General features: G+C 45.8%; 2 protein-coding genes across 8 annotated transcripts in view; both read left to right on the top strand.

The window, feature by feature from the left end:
• ghitm (growth hormone inducible transmembrane protein) overlaps positions 1-1,782 on the top strand; it is a 6,228-nt gene extending 4,446 nt beyond the window's left edge. For all 6 annotated transcript variants that reach the window (XM_073917483.1, XM_073917485.1, XM_073917484.1 and 3 more), the window contains 4 exon segments: positions 525-633; positions 846-1,034; positions 1,107-1,278; positions 1,397-1,782. In XM_073917483.1, the coding sequence (XP_073773584.1) occupies positions 525-633; positions 846-1,034; positions 1,107-1,278; positions 1,397-1,481 (555 nt within the window). In that variant the 3' untranslated portion in view covers positions 1,482-1,782.
• A 4,056-nt stretch (positions 1,783-5,838) lies between these two features.
• LOC108191765 (cadherin-related family member 1a) lies at positions 5,839-26,049 on the top strand. 2 transcript variants are annotated; one of them, XM_073919082.1, is made up of 17 exons: positions 5,839-5,987; positions 6,564-6,650; positions 8,017-8,162; positions 11,044-11,094; positions 11,671-11,760; positions 11,874-11,960; positions 14,844-14,954; positions 15,156-15,299; positions 15,749-15,827; positions 16,169-16,269; positions 18,355-18,558; positions 19,974-20,126; positions 20,249-20,413; positions 20,499-20,566; positions 21,642-21,870; positions 21,975-22,229; positions 24,663-26,049. In XM_073919082.1, the coding sequence occupies exons 1-17, from the start codon at positions 5,924-5,926 to the stop codon at positions 25,299-25,301; spliced, it is 2,673 nt and encodes an 890-aa protein (XP_073775183.1). In that variant the 5' UTR covers positions 5,839-5,923; the 3' UTR covers positions 25,302-26,049. The 2 variants fall into 2 exon arrangements, with proteins under 2 accessions (XP_073775183.1, XP_073775182.1); XM_073919081.1 differs by having other exon boundaries at positions 6,555-6,650.
• The last annotated feature ends 264 nt before the right edge of the window (positions 26,050-26,313 follow it).

Below are 26,313 nucleotides of genomic sequence, written 5' to 3'. Positions count from 1 at the left end.
AATGTACTTCACCAGTGTTGGACACACACACACACACACACACACACACACACACACACACACACATGTCCCGCTGACACACTTTGTCAATAAGTGGCACAAAGTGAAAATAAAGAGGCGTTTTTAAGTGACAGGAACACACACCTTGATGAACACTACACACACACACACACACACACACACACACACACTGATTCGGTAAAAGATCAACAGCTCCACATGCAGATCAGCAGCAGAGTGTCAGTCGCACACTGTCAGTGGTCAAATTTGGCTCACACACCTGCTAGATTGATGCCAGTAATGTGGTGTGCTCTTCATAATGCAGTGAGGCGTGTGTGTTTGTGTGTGTGTGTGTGTGTGTGTGTGTGTGTGTGCGTGTGTGTGTGTTTGTGTTTGTGTTTGTTTGTGTGTGTGTTTGTGTGTGTGTGTGTGTTTGTGTGTGTGTGTGTGTGTGTGTGTGTGTGTGTGTGTGTGCGTGTGCGTGTGCGTGCGGTTCTGTGGTGTACTAACTCTTCTGTCCTCAGGCCATCGGAGCCACCTTCGCTGCGCTGATCGGCGCTGGTGTTCTGGTCAGATCTGTCTCGTATGAGCACAGCCCCGTTGCTAAACACCTGTCCTGGGCTCTCTATGCAGGTACACACACACACACACACACACACACACCTGCTGGAGGCAGAGAGTAATCAGGATCTGCTGCTTTATAATAAACAGTCTGCCTCATGGCCACTAGAGTGCGCTGTAGTCTGTGTGTGCAGCGTCTGCTGATGTTTGAGCTGTTTTGTTCTCTCTCTCTGTGTGTGTGTGTGTGTGTGTGTGTGTGTGTGTGTGTGTGTGGGTGCGCGCAGGTGTGTTTGGGGCGGTGGTGGCCCCGTTGACTCTGCTCGGGGGTCCGCTGATGCTGAGGGCCGTGTGGTGCACTGCAGGTGTGGTGGGCGGGCTGTCGACGGTGGCCGTGTGCGCTCCGAGCGAACGCTTCCTCAACATGGGCGGCCCGCTGGCGGTGGGTCTCGGCCTGGTGCTGGCATCCACGCTGGGTAAGATGTGTGTGTGTGTGTGTGTGTGTGTGTGTGTGTGTGTGTTCAGCTGATGGACTCTGTTCTCCGCAGGCTCCATGTTCCTGCCCCCCTCCACTGCTGTGGGCGCGGGGCTGTACTCGGTGTCGGTGTACGGCGGTCTGCTGCTCTTCAGTCTGTTTCTGCTCTACGACACACAGAAGGTCATCAAGCGTGCGGAAACACACCCGCTGTACAGCGCGCACAAATACGACCCAATAAACGCGTCAGTGTCTCCTCACACACACACACACACACACACATGATATCTCTGCAACAGCTGTGATTATATAAGCAGTGTGTCACGTGTGTTTGTGTGTGTATGTGTGTGTGTGTTCCTACAGGTCTCTGGGCATCTTCATCGACACCATCAACATCTTCATGCGTCTGGTGATGATCCTGTCCGGCGCCGGGAGCAGGAGGAAGTGACCCGCAGAGATGCCGCACACATCAGCCAATCAGCCGCTCGAGATGATCATCAGTTCTGTTCAGAGTTAGGGTTCTGCTCCGCTGAGCTGCGGGTCAGATGAACACACACACACACACACACACACCAGTTGCTCTCTTTACTCTAGTTCAGTGTATTTATGTCAGCTCTGCCAGCGCGAGGATGCTGTAATGCTGCTCTTACACACACACAAACACACATGCACACACAAACACGCACATACAAACACGCACATACACACACAGATGCTGAACACTCAATAAACCTCCGTCTTGCACTAGATCTTGAGTTTGTGTTCATTCCGCACTGCAGACATCACCACACACACACACACACACACACACACACACACACACACACACACAGTACACAGCATTTGGGCAGTGGTGTGAGGAGGAGATGGGGTGGTTCACAGGGGTTCAGCTGATCTCAGAACAGATGATGAGGTTTGAGTTGTGTGATGGACAGCAGTGAGTTTGCAGTGTGTGTTGGACTGGGCAGATCAGTCCACCAGTGAGGAACAGTGAGCGAGAAGCTTCTGGAAACTGACTTACAGCCTCTCTCTGATGGAACCACAAGGTGGCGCTCACTTCACACACTCGCGCCGTATAGTGCTGATCATCATTAGCACTGAATCTGCTCTCAGTGTTCCAGTCTGATCTCTAACACACACACACACACTCACTCATGCTTTATTTTTCATGTCTGAGCGCTGCACATGACAGAGAGATTAGCGAATAATCCAGAGTCTCCATCTGTGTGCTGAACACTGAAAGCAGGACACGGCCAGCTGTAAACACACACACACACACACACACACACACACACAGGGTCAGATATTCAGCAATGTCTGCACACACACGCGCGCTGCTCTGAAACCCCTCAGACTGACTGCAACTGCAGATTAACACGCATCAGAAGAGACGAGCAGCAGAGGGAGCTCACACACACTCTTACACACGCGCGTACACACACACACACCTAATGAATATGCTATCTGATGTTTTCCTGTTCATCCTGAATCACCAGAAACAAATATTTCAGTGTGGAGCACATCCAGCATCATCACCATCATCATCACCATCACCATCATCACCATCCTCATCACCATCATCATCATCACCATCATCATCACCATCATCGTCACCATCATCACCATCATCATCACCATCATCACCATCATCATCATCATCATCATCATTATCACCATCATCATCATCATCATCACCATCATCATCATCACCATCATCACCATCATCACCATCATCATCATCATCACCATCATCATCTTCATCATCATCATCATCACCATCATCATCATCACCATCATCATCACCATCATCACCATCACCATCATCATCACCATCATCACCATCATCATCATCATCATCATCATTATCACCATCATCATCATCACCAGAGCAGTGGGGAGTTGGAGTTCAGCTCCACCTGCAGGACTGAAGCAGAACTACAGTTGATGGAGGACCACTACACCTCCACTACTTCTCGTTCTCCACTCCTCATTGAGATGTTGGTGGGGTTGAGAGCAGGAGAACTGATATCCTGTTCTTGTCCATGTATATTGTCTCTGTCTTTCCATGAGCAGTGCCTCTGCGGTTCCAGCACTCCTGGATCCAGCCTTTCTCTAGGCTGCTGCATGTTGAGGGGTATGGAGTTCATGCAGGCTCTATATACGTGCAAAATTAAAGAAAGTTTTGCAAAACCAAAAAAATAAAAGTATTAATCGAAAAACAAATGAAGAAATGCAAACATCACAAGGTGGAAATGAATGAGAAATAAAAATGTACAAACAAAAAGAGCTGCAAATCAGTAAATTACGCAGTGCAGACAGCCCAAATATTCACGATAAAGAACAATACAAATGCAATGCAATAGAAAACGTGGTGTTGTGCGGTAGCATCCCAAATTCAAGTCCAACCGCACAGCACACTGCTTTAATGCCAACTGCAGACGTCTCTGGCTAAATGGGAGCTGAATGGAGTGCGGAGCTGATTAGTAAAGCTGGACTCTGCTGTCCTCATGTGATGTCAGGTCAGTTGACGCTCTGCTGAATCAGACTCATCTCTGGTTTCTGATTGCAGAAATGATTTCAGCAAAACAGCTACATGTGGATGATTAAACTGCAGACACTGAATGTTCAGAACGGTGTCGTGGTTTTCGGCTTTTCTCTTAATGAATCAAACTCAGTCTGGGGGTTATGAATACCAGAAGAATATATTTTATTGGAATATTTTCCAAAAAAGCACAGACGTCCATAAGCAGACCCATCTCAGTCTGTGCCCAGGACAGATCCAGTCTCCCTCAGATTTGCTGTTCCCTTTATCCTGGCTTTTCACAGCTGTTTACTGGTTCAACAGGCCTATGCTAGCTCCTACTGCTTTGCGACCACTATTTAAAGACCCCTCTTCCTGTTGGCCCTTATAATATCCAGATCTAATAGGATCATCACTGTTTTTCCACACACAGTTCACACTTGGTAATCATGACTAGTATCTGTGCTTCAAACATCTGAACTGGACTCTTCTCTCCCGTACACCATGTGTCTTCTCAAACATACATGACACTTTCAACACATGTTGTAAACATGTCATGCTTTTCTGACACAGATAGTTCTCGTTGTATCCCCAAGTCCTCTCTCGTGCTCTGATGACCCGTTTGCTTTAACCTGTCACCTGTTTTCAAAGACATATAATGGCAGATCTATAGGCACCTCCACTCACCCAGTGAAATGTGTCTTCATAGGGGTTCGGGAAATAAAACAAATCTTCTCCAATGAAAGGTGAAAGTGTAAGTTATTAAGGTAAAGTTGGTTATATATTCACACATTCATTCAGTGACCGTTTAGGCCACACAAAAGGAAAAACTCACTTCATTTTGGCATTTTATTTCTTAAAACAAGACAATAAGTTTTGCTTGTCTAGAAAATGCTGCTTGATTTAAGAACTTTCAGATATTTGGACTAGAAACAAGACCTAAAATCAAAGTAAGAAAAGCTTTTTTTGCAGTGCAGACTCTCCAGCGTTTTCTCCAGAGTTTCATGCAATTTCGAGTGTTTCATTTTTAGCTTTCGACTTCTGTTTTAATAGAATTTGATCCCGCATGGCGAACAGAAAGAAAAACCTCAGCATTTCGTGACTCGGTGGTCCTTTAAGGTAGACTGCTTACATGGTCGACTCTTAATAAGAGTGTTATCTTAATCATATTTAAAATCTGAGTATTGGTGTCTTGTGTAAATGTACTCAGAAAGAAGATGTCGCGAGCTGTCAGACAGCACATTCATCTGCCTTTCAGCATGAGCCCTTAAACACAAGCGTCTGCTTCACGGTGTTGTGTCAGAATCCTTGTGAAATACAGCCAGACTTCAGAACCCTTAGTTAAAGCAAATTTGATGAACGCGATCATGCGTGTTGAATCTGAAGGGAGTCGCTTCGCCTGCCCTGTCCTGCGCACGGTGTGTGTCTGTCTGTGTGTGTGCGCGCGCGCGCATGTTTCTTAGCAACAAACCTGCATAAACGCCCGTAGCCACTAAATCAAAAAGTTACGAATTGCTGTGAGATTGCGTTGCCCTCTCAGCTCACATTATTCAAAAGAAAAGGTCCACATTGTTCCCCAATAATGCCAACAGAGTGGACTGTCTTAGCAGCTGACTGAATGTAAAGGTTTAATTGTTTCTGCTTTATAATTAATGTTTTCAACACACAGCAATACAACTTTACAATGAGTACAACTGTTTGTATTCAATACTTTATTGTTATTATAATTTTCCATTTTTCACATCAGTTATGCCTGTATTTTGGCATTTTTTGTGGTCCACTTATGATCCAACTTGTGAATAATTTTTTTCTTTATTAGTATTGATTATTTTGAAATTCATGTCACTAACATGCCTGTGTTTAATTCCTGTAATAAATATGGCTGTCAGGCCAGGATCTTGATGGTTTATTGTGGGTTTGTTGTTTACATGAAGAAATCTGTGATACAAGTTAAACAAAATTATTAATAAACAGTTATATTTTGAATTTAAATAGTTTTTGTCTTGTGTTAACATTGATTTTACATTTGAATAGCCAAAATGACAAATTTCAGTCTTTTAAATGCGATTATTCGCGATTAATTTTCCAAAAAAGGTGCAATTAATTAGTTAATTTTTTTAATCTATTGACAGCACTAATATAAATATATAAATATATATATATATATGGGTGTATGTGCTCCTCTACTGACTCCAGATCAGCTGCTAAGAGCGAGCGCGCACGCGTGAGAGTGTGTGTGTGAGCGCAGTGAGCTGACACACACAGGATTAAGCTTCTGCTCCTCTCAGTCGGTGTTCAGACGTCTTCAGATGAGCAGCGTCTCCAGCGTCTCCTTATGATCCTTCAGCTGGTCTTCAGGCTTCTGCAGGATGGAGAGTTTGAGGAACACACACACTCTTCTGCTGCTGCTGCTCTCTCTGTGCATGTCTACAGGTGAGTTATTGACCGTTTCTGCTTATACAGGACAGGAGTGTGTTCCAGTAATCAGCCTCAGATGCTCTCAATAATCCTTTAAGTATGGGCTGTGTGTGTGTGTGTGTGTGTGTGTGTGTGTGTGTGTGTGTGTGTGTGTGTGTGTGTGTGTGTGTGTATGTATGTGTGTGTGTGTGTGTGTGTGTGTAAGTGTGTTGTGTATGTTGTGTGTGTGTGCGTGTGTGTGTGTGTGTGTGTGTGTGTGTGTGTGTATGTTGTGTGTGTGCGTGCCGGAACTCTTGCTCATTTCTCCTTAATATACACTGAAACTGAACCCCTGATGATCTGCGTCACCGCTTCTGTCTCCGATAACTCATGATTATCCACAGACACTGAAGTTCTTCGAGTGTGTGTGTGTGTGTGTGTGTATGTGATTCTCTGATTGCTGTGTAAATTCATTGTGTGTATGGTGTATGGCGTCTGCTGTGTAAAGCGCAGTGTTTTAGCTGTTTTCAGGGGTGCTTAGATTTGTGTGTGTGTGTGTGTGTGTGTGTGTGTGTGTGTGTGTGTGTGTGTGTGTGTTTTCAGGGAAATCAGATTTTGCACCATATTTCTATGATAACGGCGCCGGAAGCAGCAGCGGAAACATGGCACTGTTCAGTCTGGCAGAGGACACAGCTGTGGGTCAGTGGAGCTAAGAAACAACACAAATACACAACAGACACACAAAACACTGATACACAACAGACACACACAACACTGATACACAACAGACACACACAACACTGATACACAACAGACACACACAACACTGATACACAACAGACACACACAACACTGATACACAACAGACACACACAACACTGATACACAACAGACACACACAACACTGATACACAAAAGACACACACAACACTGATACACAAAAGACACACACAACACTTATACACAACAGACACACACAACACTGATACACAACAGACACACACAACACTGATACACAAAAGACACACACAACACTGATACACAAAAGACACACACAACACTTATACACAACAGACACACACAACACTGATACACAACAGACACACACAACACTGATACACAACAGACACACACAACACTGATACACAACAGACACACACAACACTGATACACAACAGACACACACAACACTGATACACAACAGACACACACAACACTGATACACAACAGACACACACAACACTGATACACAACAGACACACACAACACTTATACACAACAGACACACACAACACTGATACACAACAGACACACACAACACTGATACACAACAGACACACACAACACTGATACACAAAAGACACACACAACACTGATACACAAAAGACACACACAACACTTATACACAACAGACACACACAACACTGATACACAAAAGACACACACAACACTGATCCACAACAGACACACACAACACTGATACACAACAGACACACACAACACTGATACACAACAGACACACACAACACTGATACACAAAAGACACACACAACACTGATACACAAAAGACACACACAACACTTATACACAACAGACACACACAACACTGATACACAACAGACACACACAACACTGATACACAACAGACACACACAACACTGATACACAACAGACACACACAACACTGATACACAAAAGACACACACAACACTGATACACAACAGACACACACAACACTGATACACAACAGACACACACAACACTGATACACAACAGACACACACAACACTGATACACAACAGACACACACAACACTGATACACAAAAGACACACACAACACTGATACACAACAGACACACACAACACTGATACACAACAGACACACACAACACTGATACACAACAGACACACACAACACTGATACACAACAGACACACACAACACTGATACACAACAGACACACACAACACTGATACACAACAGACACACACAACACTGATACACAACAGACACACACACAACACTGATGAACAATAATCATCATCGCTCTTTTCTTCTCCGCAGGGACTCATGTCTACACCCTGAACGGCTCTGACCCCGAGGGTGACCCTGTGACCTTTGGTGTGACCTTTGATAAGGGCTCTAAACAGTTCTTCAGTGTGGAGCCCAAATCTGGCAGAGTGACCCTGGTGGAGCATCTGGACAGAGAGGTCAGAGGTCATGCGAGTAATATAAGACTAATAATGTTCCTAACCGAATACTGATCATCACTGACCGCTGTTCATAACCGACCGCTGTTCATAACCGACCGCTGTTCATCACCGACCGCTGTTCATCACCGACCGCTGTTCATCACCGACCGCTGTTCATCACCGACCGCTGTTCATCACCGACCGCTGTTCATCACCGACCGCTGTTCATCACCGACCGCTGTTCATCACCGACCGCTGTTCGTCACCGACCGCTGTTCATCACCGACCGCTGTTCATCACCGACCGCTGTTCATCACCGACCGCTGTTCATAACGGACCGCTGATCATCGCCGACCGCTGTTCATAACCGACCGCTGTTCATCACCGACCGCTGTTCATCACCGACCGCTGTTCATAACCGACCGCTGTTCATAACGGACCGCTGTTCATCACCGACCGCTGTTCATCACTGACCGCTGATCATCACCGACCGCTGTTCATCACCGACCGCTGTTCATAACCGACCGCTGTTCATAACCGACCGCTGTTCATAACGGACCGCTGATCATCGCCGACCGCTGTTCATAACCGACCGCTGTTCATCACCGACCGCTGTTCATCACCGACCGCTGTTCATAACCGACCGCTGTTCATCACCGACCGCTGTTCATAACCGACCGCTGTTCATAACCGACCGCTGATCATCACCGACCGCTGTTCATAACCGACCGCTGTTCATCACCGACCGCTGTTCATAACCGACCGCTGTTCATAACCGACCGCTGTTCATCACCGACCGCTGTTCATCACCGACCGCTGTTCATCACCGACCGCTGTTCATAACCGACCGCTGTTCATCACCGACCGCTGTTCATCACCGACCGCTGTTCATAACCGACCGCTGATCATCACCGACCGCTGTTCATCACCGACCGCTGTTCATAACCGACCGCTGTTCATAACCGACCGCTGATCATCACCGACCGCTGTTCATCACCGACCGCTGTTCATAACCGACCGATGTTCATCACCGACCGCTGTTCATAACCGACCGCTGATCATCACCGACCGCTGTTCATCACCGACCGCTGTTCATAACCGACCGCTGTTCATCACCGACCGCTGTTCATAACCGACCGCTGTTCATAACCGACCGCTGTTCATCACCGACCGCTGTTCATAACCGACCGCTGTTCATAACCGACCGCTGATCATCACCGACCGCTGTTCATCACCGGTCGCTGTTCATCACCGGTCGCTGTTCATCACCGGTCGCTGTTCATCACCGACCGCTGTTCATAACCGACCGCTGTTCATCACCGACCGCTGATCATCACCGACCGCTGTTCATAACCGACCGCTGTTCATCACCGACCGCTGTTCATCACCGACCGCTGTTCATCACCGACCGCTGTTCATCACCGGTCGCTGTTCGTCACCGACCGCTGTTCGTCACCGACCGCTGTTCATCACCGACCGCTGTTCATAACCGACCGCTGTTCATCACCGACCGCTGTTCATAACCGACCGCTGTTCATAACCGACCGCTGATCATCACCGACCGCTGTTCATCACCGGTCGCTGTTCATCACCGGTCGCTGTTCATCACCGGTCGCTGTTCATCACCGACCGCTGTTCATAACCGACCGCTGTTCATCACCGACCGCTGATCATCACCGACCGCTGTTCATAACCGACCGCTGTTCATCACCGACCGCTGTTCATCACCGACCGCTGTTCATCACCGACCGCTGTTCATCACCGGTCGCTGTTCGTCACCGACCGCTGTTCGTCACCGACCGCTGTTCATCACCGACCGCTGTTCATAACCGACCGCTGTTCATCACCGACCGCTGTTCATAACCGACCGCTGTTCATAACCGACCGCTGATCATCACCGACCGCTGTTCATCACCGACCGCTGTTCATAACCGACCGCTGATCATCACCGACCGCTGTTCATCACCGGTCGCTGTTCATCACCGGTCGCTGTTCATCACCGACCGCTGTTCATCACCGACCTCTGTTCATAACCGACCGCTATTCATAACCGACCGCTGTTCATCACCGACCGCTGTTCATCACCGACCGCTGTTCATCACCGACCGCTGATCATCACCGACCGCTGATCATCACCGACCGCTGTTCATCACCGACCGCTGTTCATCACCGACCGCTGTTCATCACCGGTCGCTGTTCGTCACCGGTCGCTGTTCGTCACAGGTCTGCTATGTTAGCTAAATTGTGCATAGACAGTTTTGCTCCAAGTCCTTGTTAATATCTAATCCTAGTGCTAATGAACATTAGCTATGTTACAAACACGATTGGGCATGTTACTTCCAAAATGTAATACATAAAATTTACTGTCATTTATTACATCAATTATCTTTTTTGTAATTGGTAACATTTCAATATTAATGCCTCATAAATGCATTACACTACTTTTGCATTACTTTTTGGTTACTTTAACCACAGTAACCACAGAGGCATGAGCACATTTTCAAAAGTATGTCTGTTTTAAATACATTTAGCTATTAATTGTAAATATTCAGCCATTTTTGTTTGTGTTGGGAGTCTGACATCAGCTAGTGCTCCACACTGAGACCTGATCATCTAAATACCGTCTTTTAATTATTAAATATATATACATATAGCTTTGCATATATGCTCATGAAGCAGACAGCTCTTCAGGATATATATAAGGAGTTGCAGGTGAAGGAAACAGCAGCGGAGGGAGTTACCGAGGGCCTGGTGCAATGAAAATGAACAGATAGATGGGTCACTAGAACAGACAGAGATAGAATAACAGACTACTACAGTACAGTAGCAGGAGGAAATGTAACCCGCTACCCCCCCTCGGCGGACCGCTGCTTATCTGACTCTGTGTTTGATTGTGAAGCTTCAGGACGAGATCATCGCATCAGTGAGCATCACAGACGGCAGAAACAAGGTGAGAACACACCTGTGTGTGTGTGTGTGTGTGTGTGTGTGTGTGTGTGTGTGTGTGTGTGTGTGTGTGTGTCTGAGCTTTTTGCATGTCTGTAAATGTGCTGGACATCATCTGAAGCAATGCATGATGGGAAGAGACTCGCGCTGACAACACAGAAAGCTCATTATGCGCAGCTCCTCTATTGGCCAGATTTCTGACTCATCACACACTTGATTCTGTGACCTTCCCTCTGTGAGTGACAGTGCTGACCCCTGACCCTGTGCCACCCTCTGCTGATTCCAGATCAGTTTTCCTCCTCCAGATCTCCTGCACACCTCCTGATGCTGTGACGCTCTAACACTGACTAGAGTGTGATTCTGTCATGCCTTCATGACGCATGAGCCGATGACGCACGTCTGTGCAGTGTGTGTGTGTGTGTGTGTGTGTGTGTGTGTGTGTGTTTTGTGTTTAATGTATGAAGTAGGCCGTGTGTGTGTGTGTGTGTGTGTGTGTGTGTGTGTGTGTGTGTGTGTGTGTGTGTGTGTGTGTGTGATTGTACACCTGGTCTGATCTGCTGTTCTCCTGCTGTGTGTGCAGGTTGTGGAGAGCGTGCGAGTGTTCATCACAGATGTGAACGATGAGAAGCCGGAGTTCATGAACCTGCCGCTGCGAGTGGACGTCCCGGAGGTAAATGTGGACACCAGTGTTTGAGTCAGCAGGTGTGTGTGTGTGCGTGCACGTGCGCGTGCTTGGAAAAAGCTTTAAGTGTGTGTTTGTGTGTGTGTTTGTGTGTGTTGAAGGACGTGGCATCCGGCTGCAGCATCTTCAGGGTCCAGGCCGTGGACAGAGACCTTGGCTCTGGAGGAAGTGTCTCCTACTTTCTGCAGGTCAGACTAACTACTTCCTGTATGAACTGCTTATTTCCCCTTTCTAAGCGTGATGTGAGTGTGTGGGTGAGTGTGAAGGTCAACGGAAAGGGTTAGTGTGAGGGTCAGCAGTGAGCATGAGGGTGAGTACGAGGGTCAGTGGTGAGGGTGACTGTGTGGGTCAGCGGTCGGTGTGAGGGTCAGTGGTGAGGGTCAGCAGTCAGTGAGAGGGTCAGCGGTGAGTGTCAGGGTGAGTGTGAGGGTCAGCGGAGAGTGTGAGTGTAAGGTTCAACAGAGAGGGTGAGTGTAAGGGTCAGTGGTGAGCATGAGGGTGAGTGTGAGGGTCAGCGGTCGGTGTGAGGGTCAGCGGTCGGCGTGAGGGTCAGCGGTCGGTGTGAGGGTCAGCGGTCGGTGTGAGGGTCAGAGGTCGGTGTGAGGGTCAGTGTTCAGTAGGGTTGGGTACCGAAATCAAATCAGGATCAAATCAGAATTTCGGTGCCTAATTTCGGTGCTGCAACAAGAATGTAAAGCAGGTCGCGCACCAGAAGCGTCGCATCGGTTATGAACAGCGCCATGAATTTGCAAGTCAGCGGCTGTCCGCGGCACCCAGGCACGACTGCCATGCCACAGAGCGCCATCTGAATAGTTTCATTTTAAATAACATGCGAATGTACGCGTCTGATGTGTGATCAACTGTCATGTGCGCGCCGTGCCGCGGCTCCGAGCGACCCATCCGCTTACGCCCTTAAGAAGCACAAAAGGGTGCGATAAAGGTGCATGTAAGTAAGCGTTGTGTCACACTATATCTAAATGTTTATTTCTAAACAGCATTGAGGGATACGGATATCTGCTATGTCAGGCGTTTGTTATTGTAGCTTATAAAAGGCAAAGTGCGCAGTACGGCGCATGCCGCGAGCGACTCACTTCATCAACACACATGATCGCATTCATCTAATTAGCTTAAACTTAGCATTCTAAAGTATGGCTATATTTTACAAGCAAGGATTCTGACACACCAACACGCAGCAGATGCTTTACAAAAGTTTCGTGTAAGAGAGAAACACGTCAAACTTATGAAATGTTAAAGCTCATCCAATCAACTTCAAGGTGAGGAAGGGACTGTCTTTGACAGCTTGTGACATCATCTGGCACATTATCTGAGTATGTTTACATGAACACCAGTACTCTATATGATGAAGACAATACTCTGATCACGAGTCTACTACGTAAACACTGATGTTTGATCTCAAAGGACCACAGACACAAACTGCGGAGTAAACATTAGGCTGGTGGTGACACAATGATGTTAGTGATTTATGTGCTGGAACATGTAACTGGGAATCATGAATGTAACATTAATAAAGCAGCTCATGTAAACACCTCAATCATATTATTGTCTTATTCAGATTAATGCAAATCATTAGATCACTGATGTCCATGTAAAAGTAGTCAAAAGCCCAGAAAAAAGGTGTTCCTTGATTTTGATGACAGCCTTTCCACAGGTTAGTAGTAAAGCTAATATATTGTTAATAATGCAAATCTGGCATTTATGCTACCAAACAAATGATCAAAAGAAATAAATTAATCCAATTCAAATATATAAAATATGAATTGCTGTTTACTTCAAACGTTTTATAAATATATATTTATATTGTTTAATTATAATGATTAATATATATATATAATGTTTTTTTTTTTTTGTCGATTAATTTTGTGGCTAAAAGGTATCGGTTCAGGCACCGTTTGGCACCGGTACCGTTTTAAAAGTATCGATTTAGCCCTGGTATCGAAAAAAACCCAAACTATACACAACCCTAGTGGTCGGTGTGAGGGTCAGTGGTGAGGGGTCAGCGGTCGGTGTGAGGGTCAGTGGTGAGCGTGAAGGTGAGAGTGAGGGTCAGTGGTGAGTTTGAGGGTCTGGGTGAGCAGGACAGAGCAGCGGCTGGATTATATTCCAATCACATTTACACAGGCTGGGCTTAACATGCTGTACCTCAGCACTCGCCTACGTGTGTGTGTGTGTGTGTGTGTGTGTGTGTGTGTGTGTGTGTGTGTGTGTGTGTGTGTGTCTAGCAGATGTTAAGTTCATCTGAGGCAGCATCAGTCCTCACCCACAGCAGCAGCAGTGGCGGCGGTGCTTCAGCTCCTCCGTGGCCTCCTCTCGTCACTCCTCTCTCTGATTGTGCGGTTTCAGACTGTGGCGCTCATAATCATCTCATGTTACTCATCTCTAGGTGCCGCTATTAACCCAAACACTATGAGGAATATTTCTACACACATGCTCCATACTGAGGGCACTTCAGTGAATCTGTGTTGGTCCGCTCTGCAGTTCTGTGTATGTTGGACTGCTGTCTCTGATGAAAGAGTGTCAGTGACGCTGCATCGGTCAGACAGCTGACACTAGCTGTGTTTACATTCACCTGTTTTTATGCGCATAATAAAGCAGTTGATGGAAACGCCATGATGCGAATACATTTTGAAAATGCGCATTAAAAACGTGTGCGCATAACTGAGTATGATAAACTTTATATCCGATAAGAAAAGATGCACACAAACTGCGATGGAAACACTTTTACTGCACAAACTCCAGCAAGCGCATTAAAAAGGTGATGTGATCTTGTGATGAGAGATCATGTGATGATAAAAATGTGTGTGAATGGATAACCCATCAGGCTGAGCACACTGTAGAACATCTGAAATGTTGGTTTGGTCATTATAAAACGCCTCACTGTTTGACCTCCAGAATCAAGAGCGTCCGCCTTCAAATGGACCTGTTTAACTCTGGACAGAACTGTGTGTGTGTGTGTGTGTATGTGTGTGTGTGTGTGTGTGTGTGTGTGTGTGTGTGTGTGTGTGTGTGTGTGTGTGTGTATACTCCTCTTCATGCGTGTCTCTGGTCTGCAGTCGTCTCCTGATGGTCTGTTCAGCATTGACGGTCACAGTGGTGTTCTGCGGGTCAGGGAGCGGCTGGACTTTGAGACGTCACGGACACATTTCATCACTGTGGTGGCAAAGGTGAAGCCCTGAGCATCCAGCGCTCATGTGGATCTTCAACAAAAGTGTTTACACTCATAAATGTTTTGTTATCATCAGCTTAACTGAGACCATTGTGTGTGTGTGTGTATGTGTGTGTGTGTGTGTGTGTGTGTGTGTGTGTGTGTGTGTGTGTGTGTGTGTGTGTGTGTGTGTGTGTGTGTGTGTGTGTGTGTGTTTCAGGACGGAGGCGGTAAATATCATGGTAAATACCAGGTGTTGAGCTCCACGGCTGTCATTACCATACATGTGCAGGACGTCCAGGATTCTCCTCCAGTGTTTGTTGGCACTCCATATTTTGGGTTTGTCTATGAAGTCTCTGTCCCGGTAAGCATCTCTCTATTCCACTTCTAAAACACACAATAACTGAACTGATGCAGTGTCCTTCAGTTTGTGTACTGGAAAGGGTTATGCAACCCCAAATCAGCAGCAGTAGGACAAAGCCAAATCAAAGTTTAAAGTGGAGATTTCTAAATTTCCTTTGACTTTTGATTGAGCCTGAACACAAAATATCTGATGTTTGGTCTGCTCAACTTCTTTTCATTTGGAAATATTCATCCTCTCCTGTCATTCAGACCTGCGACACACTCCAGACAATACACAGTCAAAATACATTTGGAAGTCACTACTGTCTCCTTTATTGTGTTTCCATGCTGTCCCGACTGCTGCTGGTTTGGGGTTGTAGATAAATGAGCGTGAACTGCTGCATTAATGAATCAGGCAATGAATATTCATGAGGTGCAGAAACTGAGCTCTGCTGATGGTTTTGTGTCCAGGGTTCAGAGATTTTTACTGTTTTTGCGAAGGATGGAGACCAGAGCAGCCCCAACCCTATTCATTACTCCATCCTGAACGGTGAGAAACTGTAACTCCACATGTGCACATCTGCACCGGCCAGATCTTTCAGTTATAAACACAGTGACCGAGCGCTTCAGTCTGCTCGTCTGCGCTTCAGTCTGCTATGAACAATAGCGAGAGCTCGGTTCTCAGACGCTCCGCTTAGCAGATTAGCTCTCACACCCGTTGCAATTCCCCTACTGTTGTTGTAAATTTTTCCTCTTCCCTTCTTCTTCTTCCTCCTCTTCCTCTACCTCCTCATCTTCCTCTACCTTTTCCATGTCCTCCTCCACTTCTTCTTCCTCCTCTTCTTTTTATTTTTTCTCTTTCTCCTTCTCTTCCTCTTCTTCTTCCCAAAGGCAGTGACGGCTTCTTCAGCATCAACAGCTCCAGCGGCTGCATCAGTCTGGTCTCGTTTCCTGTTCAGCTGAGGAATGAGTTGTACGAGCTCAGAGTGCAGGTTAGCTGTGTTTAAAGTCAGAACATCAGAATATGATCCATACAGATGTAGATACATCAGAAAATCTGTACAGTACAGACATCAGAATAACAATAGAGACATCACAATATCGGTACAGTAGAATCATCAGAATAACAATAGAGACATCAGAATATCGGTAAAGTAGAATCATCAGAATAACAGTACAGTATAGACAACAGAATATTGGTACAGTACAGTCATCAGACTATCAGTACGGTAGAGACATCAGAATATCGAAACAGTACAGACATCAGAATAACAATAGAGACATCAGAATATCGGTACAGTACAGTGATCAGAATATCGGTACAGTACAGTGATCAGAATATCGGTACAGTACAGGGATCAGAATATCAGTACAGTACAGTGATCAGAATATCGGTACAGTACAGTGATCAGAATATCGGTACAGTACAGTGATCAGAATATCGGTACAGTACAGTGATCAGAATATCGGTACAGTACAGTGATCAGAATATCAGTACAGTACAGTGATCAGAATATCGGTACAGTACAGTGATCAGAATATCGGTACAGTACAGTGATCAGAATATCAGTACAGTACAGTGATCAGAATATCAGTACAGTACAGGGATCAGAATATCAGTACAGTACAGTGATCAGAATATCGGTAAAGTACAGTGATCAGAATATCAGTACAGTACAGTGATCAGAATATCAGTACAGTACAGTGATCAGAATATCGGTACAGTACAGTGATCAGAATATCGGTACAGTACAGTGATCAGAATATCGGTACAGTACAGTGATCAGAATATCGGTACAGTACAGTGATCAGAATATCGGTACAGTACAGTGATCAGAATATCAGTACAGTACAGTGATCAGAATATCGGTACAGTACAGGGATCAGAATATCAGTACAGTACAGGGATCAGAATATCGGTAAAGTACAGTGATCAGAATATCGGTACAGTACAGTGATCAGAATATCAGTACAGTACAGTGATCAGAATATCGGTACAGTACAGTGATCAGAATATCAGTACAGTACAGGGATCAGAATATCGGTACAGTACAGGGATCAGAATATCGGTAAAGTACAGTGATCAGAATATCGGTACAGTACAGTGATCAGAATATCAGTACAGTACAGTGATCAGAATATCGGTACAGTACAGTGATCAGAATATCAGTACAGTACAGGGATCAGAATATCGGTACAGTACAGTGATCAGAATATCGGTACAGTACAGACATCAGAATAACAATAGAGACATCAGAATATCGGTACAGTACAGTAATCAGAATATTGGTACAGTACAGTGATCAGAATATCGGTACAGTACAGTGATCAGAATATTGGTACAGTACAGGGATCAGAATATCAGTACAGTACAGTGATCAGAATATCGGTACAGTACAGTGATCAGAATATCGGTACAGTACAGTGATCAGAATATCAGTACAGTACAGTGATCAGAATATCGGTACAGTACAGTGATCAGAATATCGGTACAGTACAGTGATCAGAATATCATTACAGTACAGGGATCAGAATATCAGTACAGTACAGTGATCAGAATATCGGTACAGTACAGTGATCAGAATATCGGTAAAGTACAGTGATCAGAATATCAGTACAGTACAGTGATCAGAATATCATTACAGTACAGGGATCAGAATATCAGTACAGTACAGTGATCAGAATATCGGTACAGTACAGTGATCAGAATATCGGTAAAGTACAGTGATCAGAATATCGGTACAGTACAGTGATCAGAATATCAGTACAGTACATTGATCAGAATATCGGTACAGTACAGTGATCAGAATATCAGTACAGTACAGGGATCAGAATATCGGTACAGTACAGTGATCAGAATATCGGTACAGTACAGTGATCAGAATATCGGTACAGTACAGGGATCAGAATATCGGTACAGTACAGGGATCAGAATATCGGTACAGTACAGTGATCAGAATATCGGTACAGTACAGGGATCAGAATATCAGTACAGTGATCAGAATATCGGTACTGTACAGGGATCAGAATATCGGTATAGTGGAGATGAGTGATGCTCCTTCTGTGCTGTACTCCAGGCTGCAGAGGTCGGAGCTGATGGAGTGCTTGCAGACTCCTCCATCACCACCGTCACCATTCGGGTGGTGGATCTGAACAATCATCCACCCACATTCTACGGAGAAAGCGGCCAGCAGAACCACTTCGACATCAGCATGTATGAACACCCGGCAGAAGGAGAGATCCTGCGCGGACTAAAGATCACTGTCAACGACTCCGACCAGGTGAAGGGCACTGAACACTAAATAGTGGACACTAGACAGTGAACACTAAACACTGAACACTAAACAGTGGACACTAGATAATGAACAGTAAACAGTAGACACTTAACAGTTAACAATTAACACTGAACAGTGACCACGTAACAGTGGACCCAAGATAGTAAACACTAAACAGTGGACACTAGACAATTAACACTGAATACTAAATAGTGGACACTGAACAGTTAACACTGAACACTAAACAGTGGACACTGAACACTAAACAGTGGACACTGAACACTAAACAGTGGACACTGAACAGTTAACACTGAACACTAAACAGTGGACACTGAACACTAAACAGTGGACACTGAACAGTTAACACTGAACACTAAACAGTGGACACTGAACACTAAACAGTGGACACTGAACAGTTAACACTGAACACTAAACAGTGGACACTGAACACTAAACAGTGGACACTGAACAGTTAACACTGAACACTAAACAGTGGACACTGAACACTAAACAGTGGACACTGAACAGTGAACACTGAACAGTTAACACTGACCACTAAACAGTGGACACTGAACAGTGAACGGGACAGCAGCATTTCCTCCAGCGCTGTGCAGACTGAAGCAGCAGGTGAACTGGAGACAGCAGCTCTGTTTCAGCTGTGGATCCTTCAGTCCTGCTTAAGAAAACGATCTTAATGTTTCAATGTTGAAGATTCACGAAGTCCTTCTAACCCTACACACAGCACACACACTAGCTGCGTCCCAAATTGCATACTTATGCACTATTCTACGCCATTTTGTAGTATAAATAGTGTGAGTAGTGTGTTCACGCTGAAAACTCTAATAATAATAGTAAGAGCACTTTATTTGCACTCATTCAGCCGCTAAAAGTGTGGACTGATGGACACTTCACGCACTCAACGACCGCAGGTTTGCTCACGTAGCGGAAGGGACGAAGCTGTCGGACACATGTTGGATAACTTTATTTATTTTGGATGGTGAAAGCAAAATTCTCCTACGAGAGTGATTATAGCGCCTCCTGATGGTGAATGCGGTTATACTCACGGCAGGTATTATTTGATAATTCGGTCGTTTATTTCATTGATTTAACGATCGTCAAACGTCATCAGGGAAACGGTTTGAATTTCTGCTTAGTAAAAAACATTAGTGTGCCATTTGGGACACACTACATACATGTACTATCCTGAGTGTGTAAGTGCATAAGAACATAGTGTATAGTGTATAGTGTGCCGTTTGGGACGCAGCTAGTCAGTGCTAGTCAGTGCTTCATCACCCAGATTCTGTTTCTGTTTCCTCACTCCTGCTGTTCTGCTCAGACTCTGGGCGTCTCTCGGTTTTCTGTCGAGGATTTCTGTGTTTCCTCTATTACAGCAGTGTGTTCTGTCCACTCTTCTCATTCAGGGGGCAAATGCTAAATTCCGTCTTGTGCTGGTGGGACCATCTCGGGTTCTCCGTGTGGTTCCTCAGACGGTCCTGAATGAAGCCCAGGTCACGGTCATCGTGGAGAACTCCAGCGCCATCGACTACGAGAAACACCAGTTCTTAACCTTTAAGGTACGTTTCTGCTCTGCTGTGCGTCAGCCTGTGTCCAGATGCAGCTCTCGGTGAAGTCTTGTGTGTGTGTGTGTGTGTGTGTGTGTGTGTGTGTGTGTGTGTGTGTGTGTGTGTGTTTGTAGCTGTTAGCAGTAGAGATCGACACTCCGGAGCGATTCAGTGCCACCGCAGACATCGTGATCAATCTTCTGGACACAAACGACAACACTCCTAAGTTCTCCTCTGAGTTCTACATCGCCAGGATTCCTGAAAACTCTCCTGGAGGCTCCAATGTGGTCTCCGTGACCGTGAGCATCACACCCACCCTGAGCTGAACTGTAGTTGTATTGCGTGTCTGTGAAGCGCTGATGTGTGTGTCTGGTGTTTCTGCAGGCGACTGACCCGGACTCAGGCCTGTGGGGTGAAGTCAAATACTCCATCTACGGCTCCGGAGCGGATCTGTGAGTACACTAACCACAAGCAGTGACCTCTGTTCTGCAGATTCTGATCTGAACAATCACAGACGCTGCTCTATCATCAACAGCAGCTCCAGATTTGCACACCTCACCCTTGTTTATTTCTCCAGCGCCTCTGCAGTGTAGAGTGTGTGTCAGCAGCTGAACACAGAAGATCCAGAGTGTTCAGAGCTGAAGTTCAGTTCAGTTCAGTTCAGTTCAGTGTGATTTAATCTCCACTGCCGAAAGTCCAAACACTGAAGAGCAAATCCATCCATGAGCAGAAACACAAGACCCAAACCAAGCAGAACAGTGGAGGAACAAACTTCACCAACTGACCAAAGTGAAGGAGAGAAACCTGGAGAGACCCGGCTCATCTTCATTGATCCTCTGAATGAGGCCAAACTGCAGCGCTGGTGTAGACGGCTGATGGGGTGTGATGGCAGTGTAGAGAAAAGTGTGACGCACAATGTAGAACAGAGGAGTGTGTGTGCGACCCCTCAGAGGTCGGAGGTCGGGGTCCGGATGGCCTCCTCTTGTGCTGTTTTGGTGAGGCCTGTACAGGACTGAAGGACGTGCAGAACACAGCTTACAGACAGACTCCAGCATTAATCTGTTAATGCGATTGCGGAGGTATAAATAGCCGCCGCGCCGCTGTGAGTCAGGGCCCAATTAGCGAGAGATGTGACAGCTGGAGGCAGAACACATACGGGTAATGAAAAACCTGCAAATTTATGCCTCGATTCCTGCACAGTGCAGAAGGCAGATGAGAACGGTGTGAAAGATAGCAGGTTTCTGTCTGACTGTTAATTTTCACATGCAGAGCGTCACACTGACGAGAATAAAGCAGACGACTGCAGCTCTGCTAATATCACACACACACACACACACACACACACATTTATCAGCATCCTCAACCATGAGCTTCTGTGTATGAGGCATCCGTATGACACTGAGGCGGGTGTTGTCCAGCGCAGGACGGTTCTGCTCATGTTTTTGACAGGTTTCACTCTATAACACCAGGCTTTTTCTCCTCTAGATGTGAGGTCAGTGTCGAGTCTGATCTTCTGCTCTGCTTCAGGTTCCTCATCCATCCCTCGTCCGGCATCATCTACACGCAGCCCTGGGCCGCTTTAGATGCCGAAGTCAAGTCCAAATATAATTTCTATGTAAAAGCTGAAGACACCGAGGGCAAGTACAGCCTGGCGGAGGTTTTCGTGACAGTTCTCGACCAAAACGACCATCCGCCGGAGTTCAACGAGAACTTCCTGGAGAAGACGATGATCATCGGCGCTCCGGTGAAAATACAGGTGAGTTATTTTACATTCTGATGTTCTGTGCGCCGCCATCTGTCCCTGCGGCAGATTAGAGCGATGATACATCTGTGGTTATGTGAATAACCGACTGTGTTCAGGCGGTGGACGAGGACGCAGAGGAGCCCAATAACCTGATCGAGTACTCCATCATGAAAGCAGATCCAGACAACATCTTCGACATCAACACGTCCACGGGCGAGATCAAGCTCAAACCCTACATCAAGAGTCTGGAGATCGTGCAGAACATCAGTAGGCAGAGGGAGTGCCGCTGGTCCGTGGTGGTGCAGGCCCGAGACCGCGGATCTCCATCCTTCAGCACCACTGCGGTCGTGAAGATCGACATCACGGAGGCGGTGAGCGCTAATCACACGCTAACACACATTCACCACTGCGAACACAGCCGCTCTGATTATGAGAGAGAATGAGCATCTAGATGGACACGGTATTACCAGTGGAAGAACAGCGGCTGTATTTCAGCGCTTCAGTTGTTGTTGTTGACCTTTACTCTAGCCGTGAGTAACATATGCACACGTCATCATCATCATGCTCTATATTCTCCTCACGCATGCACGTTTACTGTCACCATCATGATCGTTCACAGAACTCATAGGAGAGCGTGGAATAACAGCAGTGTTGAAGAGCTCAGGAATATACTGTGCTGCTGTACTGCGCACATTACTGCAACAAACAACACAGTCCAGCGCGGACAAGAGTGCTCAGAGCAACCATTGCCATCTGTCATCAACATTTTAGAGGCAGAAAAGTATCTCTAGGTTCCCTTATTACATAGACCAACCCCTAACCCTAACCCCTAACCCCTAACCCTAACCCCTAACCCCTAACCCTAACCCCTAACTCAGCGCTCTCAGGAAAACTGTGGAATCTTCTAACACACAGTTGCGTATGAATATGGAAGGTTGACAGACCCTGTAATATTCATTCATTCATTCATTTTCTTTTCTTAGTCCCTTTATTATTCTGGGGTCGCCACATATATATGATCAGATTTAAGAAAGCCATTAATATTCTTCATTATTTATAACATTTTTACTAGCAGCATTTAGCGCCGATAGCTTCCCTCTCGGAATCATTAAACAGCGAGGGGTTATTTATAGAGGCCTAAGCTAATATTTCACATATGTCATGATTAATATAATAGTGGAAACACTCCTGTATTCTCATGCTTGGCCAAATGTGACGACTTTCACTTTTCACATTCATAATTATGCACAAACCCAGATATTATCTGAAAGAAGAGTTCCCATCATATACTGGCAGCCATCCAGCATCTCTCGGCTAATCGCGGCCACTCTAGTCGTTCAGGTTTGCCGCGAGCGAGCCGCACAGGTATAAAAAACACCAATCAATTCAATCCTTCATTCACTTTCCTTCTCTAGTCTTAGAAGTCTCCAATTGTTTTAAATAATAAAGTTTTTTAAAGCAACCATTTCTCTTTCGCTCATGACATGATGTGTAAAAGGCGAACAGCAAGCCGAGGCTACTACATAACAAAAACAATCAGCCTAATCTGGACAAACTGAAGACATTTGGCAAACATTTAACCGGGGCAGAACCACATAAACTAGAAAAATGAAGAGAACGGCAGGCAGAGTGATCAAATTAAATACTGATGTAGAATCAGGGATGACTTATTTAAGCGCAACAGACCAGCCTAAATCACTATCATACAATAATAATAATAATCATATTAATAATAACTGCTCTGCGTGACATTCTCATACAATCTCTCTGGTTTCATATCTTTGATCTTAATTGTTCTTAGCCCTGGCAATTATGTTCATCTATGTTGTATTATTATTATTTTTCCTCTCCTGTTTCTCTTACGTTGATATTCTTTAGCACTCAAAACAATACTTTGGAAGAAAGAGTTAATAAAGATAGAGAATGTGTAACGTCATATTCATCAAAAGACGGATTATGTGCATTTAGCCCCACCGGTCCGAGCAGGGCGCAAGCCGGCGATACCGGCGATACCGGCATGAGAGACAAATGTTCTGAGGAGACGGCAGAACAACGTCTGAAGCTGGATCCGATGAGTGAGGTTTACTCGATCACCAGCTGGCTTCCCTTACATAAGAGCAAAAATAGATGACCAAAACATCATTCACTCATTCTACTCATACTCCTTTATTACTTAAGGTACTTATAAATGCTACTTTTGAGCCTTTCTCAGTGTTTTTCTCGCCTGTTTACTGGGTAAAAATGTTAAATTATTCCAGCTCCACCTGCTGGTGAAAGAGCGGCTGGCGATCTTCAGTCTGCAATCTCCTGCTTTTCCTGCAGTTTCAGATGTGATGTTGAATCTTTTGGAGGCTCTGAAGTTTTGGAAGCGAATATTTGAACTGAAATAAAATGAAGTGAAATTTACCTTTTGAATTTTATACGTTGTATTTTAAAGGGTACTGGGTATTTTGTACCCACAGCTTAATTAACAGCAGTGTTCAATTTCAGGACCTAAAAGCAGAAACTCTTGTGGTTAAACTGCAGGCACTCGGTTACTCGGTGTTATTTTTCCAGTTTGTGCAATTCAACAAGCTTTTTAATTCATTTAAGACTTTTTAATTTAATTCAAGACTTTTGCCAATGATTTTGTCCAGCTGTTCAGGACTGAAATACTGGATCTATTAGGAGTTTAATAAGATATTATAATCTAAATGATCCAGCAGAATCTGGCTGAAGTTCTGGTTAGTGGTGATGTGAGACTATATTCCTGTGTAAATCTTCACCATATTTTCATCAGTTGTTTGTCTTTTTCTGTCCTCCAGAACCGCTTTAACGGGCCCATGTCTACGTTCCTGAAGCAGAGCCGGGAGAACCCGCTGCAGGTGCTGGTTCTGGCACTCAGCGGCATCACTGCGATGGTTCTGCTGACGGTTCTGATCTCCACCATCATTTACTGCCGCAACACAAAGTCCAACCGCATCATGCCGGCGCGCCGCATCATCCGCAGGAGAGCCAAAGAGGCGCAGCACTGGAGCTTCAGACCTGCGTTTGGGCAGACGGAGCCCGGCCCGGCAGTTCCAGAAGAGGAGGAAAGTGGAGGAAACCAGAACACCAACAACAACAGCAGCAGCCCCGGAGCCCACTCACCCACACCCGGAGCGCCTGCACCACCACCTAGAGCCCCAGCACCCAGAGCCCCAGCACCCAGAGCCCCTGCACCCACGCCCGCACCCAGAGCGCCTGTTCCTGCCCCCAGAGTTCCTGACCCCAGAGCCCCAGTCCTACCGTGCTCGCCGGCGGCGTCCAGTGAGCAGCTCCGGCCCGTGCCCACAGTGTCGGGCGCGGTGGCCTGCAGCTCCAGCAGGGAGGGCACCGGCGGCATCGGATCGGCTCTGGTGTCGGAGCTGAAGATGAGGATCGAGCAGAAGATCATCGAGGCCAATCAGAGCTACTATTACTGACAGCCCTGAGCAGGAGGTTCTGATGGACCTTAATGTTGAACAAGTGTTTCTTCTTCTGTCAGTGTGTTTCAGTGGACGTCTGCTTCAGCTCAGTGTTTCTGCTGTCATAATGGCGTACGGTCACTCAGCGTCTGGAGTTTATTCACACCAGAAGAGTTAAGCACCTCGCCAATACAGCTCTGTGTGTGTGTGTGTGTGTGTGTGTGTGTGTGTGTGTGTGTGTGTGTGTGTGTGTGTGTGTTTGTTTGTTTGTTTGTTTGTTTGTTTGTTTACTGAAGGCAGTGAGCAGAATGCTGTTTACTCCAGTAATGCACAGAGCTGAGCTTCTTAGAGCTGTCTTGCGTTAGTTCCAGTGATGCAGAACCCCTGTGTAATCTCATTATTAGCACCACTCCGCCATCTTTAGGATCCTTCATTTAGACTGAACAGGAAGTGGAATCTGTTGTCCATCTGTGATTGGCTGATTCTCCACTGCGTCTTCTGCCTTGAGGATCTACAGTGAACGTCTTCTGACCGCATTAACAGACTCTCGTTCAGAGCTATTGCTGTCAAACCTTTTTTATTCTCATTATTGTAATCACTATTATCTGTTGTTTTGTAAAGAGTTTTGCACTGATGTTTGAACAGAACTGTAGGATGGGCTGAGCGTGCAGGCGAGCGTGTGCTGATGCTGTAGCTGTTGATCATGTGTCGTCTGTGCTGTAAACTCAGTTACTAATAAAACCTTTTCAAGTGTTCTTTAATAAGAGAGCAGACGTCAGATCATCATTTATAACCACTTTAGAAATAATCACTGAACGTCATCAACACTACAGTTCAGCAGTAAGATCAGCAGGCAGAGGCTGACGCTTCACTCTGCTATATCGAGGACATTTGATTTCATTTGATGTGGATTAAACAGTGGTGGAGAGAGCAGTGATCAGGCAGACTCCAGTAGAGCAGCATGACTCTCCTACAGATGCAGAGTAACAGTGTCTGCTGTAAACATCACTCAGAGTATGAGTGAACAGTC

Source organism: Danio rerio, chromosome 12 (assembly GCF_049306965.1).
Source record: "Danio rerio strain Tuebingen ecotype United States chromosome 12, GRCz12tu, whole genome shotgun sequence".
In the NCBI taxonomy this organism is placed as follows: domain Eukaryota; kingdom Metazoa; phylum Chordata; class Actinopteri; order Cypriniformes; family Danionidae; genus Danio; species Danio rerio.
The sequence above is the reverse complement of the archived record's forward strand: the minus strand, read 5'-3'. Positions and strand labels throughout refer to the sequence as shown.

Coding starts and splice junctions, on each gene's coding strand:
- LOC108191765 (XM_073919081.1), top strand. CDS start 5,924: ATGGAGAGTTTGAGGAACACACACACTCTTCTGCTGCTGCTGCTCTCT. Junction 11,761..11,873: donor TGCGAGTGGACGTCCCGGAG/GTAAATGTGGAC, acceptor TGTGTGTTGAAG/GACGTGGCATCCGGCTGCAG. Junction 16,270..18,354: donor TGTACGAGCTCAGAGTGCAG/GTTAGCTGTGTT, acceptor GCTGTACTCCAG/GCTGCAGAGGTCGGAGCTGA.